This window comes from Primulina tabacum, chromosome 9, assembly GCF_025594145.1.
Source record: "Primulina tabacum isolate GXHZ01 chromosome 9, ASM2559414v2, whole genome shotgun sequence".
NCBI lineage: Eukaryota > Viridiplantae > Streptophyta > Magnoliopsida > Lamiales > Gesneriaceae > Primulina > Primulina tabacum.
In genome coordinates, this window is record NC_134558.1 from 22,431,557 (window position 1) to 22,435,851 (window position 4,295).

The 4,295-nt window shown below is 37.6% G+C and overlaps 1 protein-coding gene across 1 annotated transcript; it reads right to left on the bottom strand.

The window, feature by feature from the left end:
* Nucleotides 1–537: 537 nt before the first annotated feature.
* LOC142504301 (uncharacterized) lies at nucleotides 538–2,213 on the bottom strand. Its single transcript, XM_075617184.1, has 5 exons — nucleotides 1,731–2,213; nucleotides 1,480–1,680; nucleotides 1,194–1,311; nucleotides 840–1,151; nucleotides 538–728 (listed from the first exon to the last, which is right to left on the bottom strand). Exons 1-5 carry the CDS (start codon nucleotides 2,211–2,213, stop codon nucleotides 538–540), a joined length of 1,305 nt encoding a protein of 434 aa, XP_075473299.1.
* Nucleotides 2,214–4,295: the final 2,082 nt, after the last annotated feature.

Here is a 4,295-nt window from a genome sequence, read left to right on the forward strand (position 1 = left end):
GACCAAGAAATACTACTCCGTCCAACCAAAATTCACACTTAGAAAATTTAGCATATAATTGTGCTGCTCTGAGTGTTTGGAGGACTAGTCTCAAATGTTTTCGATGCTCTTTCTTTATTTTTGAATAAATCAAAATGTCATCCATAAAGACAATAACAAATTTGTCTAAAAATTATCGAAAAACATGGTTCATTAAGGCCATGAAAACCGCTAGAACATTAGTCAATCCGAAAGGCATGACTAAGAATTCATAATGCCCATAACGTGTCCGAAATTCAGTTTTAGGAACATCTTCCTCTCTCACTCTAAGCTGATGATATCTAGAAAAAATATCGATCTTGGAATACACGGATGTACCCTGCAACTGATCAAACAAGTCATTGATACGCGGGAGAGGATATTATTATTCATTGTAGCTTTATTCAATTGCCGATAATCAATACACATCCTCATCGTCCCGTCTTTCTTCTTTACTAACAATACTGGAGCTCCCCAAGGTGACATACTTGGTCTTATATAACCTTTCTCCAGTAAGTCTCATAACTGTTCCTTGAGTTCTTTCAACTCTGCTAGAGCCAAACGATACGGTGCTCTAGAAATAGAGTTCGTCCCTGACATTAACTCAAAACTTAAATCTATTTTCCTTTGAGGCTGAAAGTCAGGAATTTCATCAGGAAACACATCAGGAAAATCCTTTACCACAGGAATATCTGAAACTTTCAAAATTTCTTCATGTGTCACATCAATTGCATAAATCATGAATCATTCATTCCCTGTCGATAGCAGTCTAAACATTTTCATCACTGTCACTAATGTAATGCGTGACTGAGAATCATTACCATAAAAGTTCCACTTATTTCCATAATAAGGTCTAAATATGACAACACCATGGAAACAATTAACGGTGGCTCGATAATTCGTCAAAGTATCCATTCCCAAAAGGCTGTCGAAGTCAGACATAGATAATTTGACTAGATTAGTTATCATAAGGTTATCATCAAATCTAATCACACAGTTCAGAACTATCTCATGAGACATCAAATGCACACCAGCAGGGGTAGACACAGCCACCGTATCCAACAACAAGGTAGTAGCTATCTCATGCTCGTCGATAAATGCAGCAGACAGAAACGAATGAGATTCTCCCGTGTCTATCAATATACATGTAGGATGATCAAAAATAAAGCATATACCTGCAATGACCCCTTCGGGGGTCTCATGAGCCTGGTCATGTGTCAAAGCATGCACCCTAGCCTGCTGAGGTCCTGGAAAGTACTGCTGAGCAGATCCTCTCGGCTGTTGGTAGCTAGGCTGTGGATAAGATGGTCTAGGCACCGGGGCTCGTGGAAACTAGCTAAACTGTGAGGGCTAATATTGTTGTCTTCCCGCATTTGGAAAAACTCTCGCATAATGTCCCGGTAATCCACAGGTATGGCAGGTCTCCCTGAATTCCTGTGCACTAGGTAGTAAGATGTCTACCTCCACATCTCCCACAAGAATCTTAACATAACCACTAGATCTTCCTCCACGAGAACTACCTGAACTAGAGGAACTGTGGTAAGACTTCTTCTTAAACTGCTTTTCCTTAGCCTTGAATTTCCGCTGCTTTCGGTGGATGGTTTGACTATGGAGGCTGATAAGGAGGTATTCCCACTGGCATCTGAATGCTACTCCCAGACCCTTGGGAAATAAAAGATGGAACTAGTGTGATCCTCCCAAAGCAAACTAGCCTCAATATTCTTGGCTTTCTCTACCGCTTCTGGATAAGTAGTTGGTGCTCCAGTCATAACCAACGTATGTATCATCTGATTCAGTCCTAGCATAAAACACGACAGCTTGGAACGATCACTATTAGAAACATGAGGTACATAAGCTAGAAGAGTATAAAACTGAGAGCCATACTCTCCTACTGACATATTTTCATGAACCAACTGATTGAACTCAGCTTCCTTAGCAGAATAATAAGATGGAGGCGAGTATTCTTGAATAAAATGAGTACAGAATACCTCCCAAGATATTATCTGACCAAATTCTCGGATTGCTTCCTCTGTGGCTTTCCACCACAGTTGTCCTCGATCCTTGAGTTGATAAACAGCTAACTTGAGTCTCAGCTCTGGAGTGTACTCCACAAAATTAAATAAATAATTCATGCTCTTCAGCCATGCTGTTGCCTTTTCACCACCTTCAGTTCCAAAGAATTTTGGAGGACGCATATCTTGGAATTAACAATCATTAACTCCATTTCTCTCGTTCTTTGGGTCAACTGCTGAACTTCACGATCCACTTCCACATTTCTTGCCCCATGCCTTCTGGACGAGTTGGTGGCTTCTGCTCCACCTCTACCTCTATATTCACGTTTTGATTTGCCCTACCTTTAGGGCGGCCACGTCTACCTCTGCCAATATCCTCCGTTATTCCTATGTTCTGAGCTTCAGACTCTTGGATAACTTCTTTTCCCTTTCTGCCTCTACCTCCAGGTACCATTCTACAAGACACAAAGATTAAACCAGAGGAAGAAAAATAATAATAAGTACAAAAATTTTTAGGGAAAATTAAAATTTACTTCACTACTAGCTCTAACTCAGCTAAATAAAATAATCATAACAAGCAAATCAAATAAGAGCAAATAGTAAATCAAATACGCAATAATTTCATTTGTGTCTAAACTCGAGTGTCTAGTGTAGAACCCGTAAATTAGACTACGCATAAGCCATGCATAATTCTAATATTAAAATTAAAATGATTTCTATTGCATGAGTATTTAAATTCCTTTCTTTAAACTTATTTATTTCAAGCAGTAGTTTAGTTGCTATCTTTTCAATTAAATAAGTGAGGCCGGACTGGTGTTGGAGTAAAGAGATAAATTTTAATATTAAGAAAACATTACTAAAATTTATTTAAGATAAATAATAATTTAATATAAAAGAAGGTTTAAAGAATTATTTAAATAAGTTGAGTTAAGTAGTAAATAAAGTTCAATAATTAATTTCTTAATTCCCTAAAATATTTAATGGGTAGATAAAACACTAGAGATTTAAAATTCAATAATTAAGAAATATTTTTCCTTTATTTTTCATAAGATTTCGGCCCTCTTTATTTAAGATAAAAATAGTTGTCAATCCAATTATTTAATATCTTTCCTTATCCATTTTCTTGGGAGATAATTCTATCACACTTAATCTTCAATAATTAACATTTAAGCAATTTCCCTACCCTACTTTATTTATAAAAAAAATCGGCCATCCCCTATTTTAAAAGATTTAAATTTGTCTAAACAACTCACCCTTGATTCTTTTCCCTAATCTTTTCCTTGGTATGATATCCATTTCCTTTTATTCACCAATAATTAGTAATTAAGAAATATCCATATCTTGGATTTATCTAGTAAATAATCGGCCACTCACCTCTCCAATATTCCCCAAAAAAAATCCCTTGATATCATATCCTTTCTATCTCCAAGCAAACTCAAAAAAAGCAAGATTTGTTTTACCTTTTCATCTCCCACCTATCTTGCAATTTCCATTCACTTCTCCTAACCTTTTTCCCTCCCCTCACCACCGAAATTCAGAACAACTTTCAGAGTGAATATTGTGAGGAAAAAACCGTGAGAAAAGTTAGAGAAAAGAAGAGAGAAAAGTGAGAAAAACTAATAAGCAAAGGGCACTCCTCCTCCGCGCCGCATCATCACTCGTTTGTTTTTATTTCAAAAACAAAAATATCCAGGCATGCATATACCATCCCTTGCTCTTCAATCAAGTTGTATTTATATTTTTATAAACCAACATGTGAGCATGAATCATGAAAAACCGAAATATGGACAGCAACTTTTGTCAAATTCTGCACAGATTTTTCTATTCCCTTGTGCTTCATGTTTCTGTTGTTTATGATGGTTCAGGGTTCGGCTCGTGTCCAGGATCCCAAGGCTGCATCTAGACATGTTCTAGGACATTTTAGGATCATATCGGGCCATTCGTTCAAGCCCCATGTACGCTGGTAACTTAGAAATACAGCAACTCATCCAATAAGCCATTCTTGAGTTCGAAAATGCTGTTCTTGTTGACAAGGGAGATGGATCTGATCTTGGCTACCATAGGGGCTATAGCCATGGTTAGAACATCTCCTTGTGAGGTCTACAACGTGACCAAGTTTCCCTTTCGAGGCTTGGTCCATGGTGGAATCGGCTTTCAAATAAAAGAAACAAGAACAGCCCCCCCCTTCGGCCCCTTCACTTTTTACAGCATGTGTAGTTCGGTTTGTGGTGTTGGTGTGGATCTTTGTTGGCTCTATATCCCTTA

What these genes read in the sequence shown, in the direction of transcription:
- LOC142504301 (XM_075617184.1), bottom strand. Translation starts at nt 2,213, where the DNA reads ATGCGTCCTCCAAAATTCTTTGGAACTGAAGGTGGTGAAAAGGCAACA. An exon ending in TTCTTGTGGGAGATGTGGAG is followed by an intron (nt 1,312 to 1,479) that starts GTAGACATCTTA and finishes TCTTATCCACAG; the next exon opens with CCTAGCTACCAACAGCCGAG. An exon ending in CCCCGAAGGGGTCATTGCAG is followed by an intron (nt 1,152 to 1,193) that starts GTATATGCTTTA and finishes GTATATTGATAG; the next exon opens with ACACGGGAGAATCTCATTCG.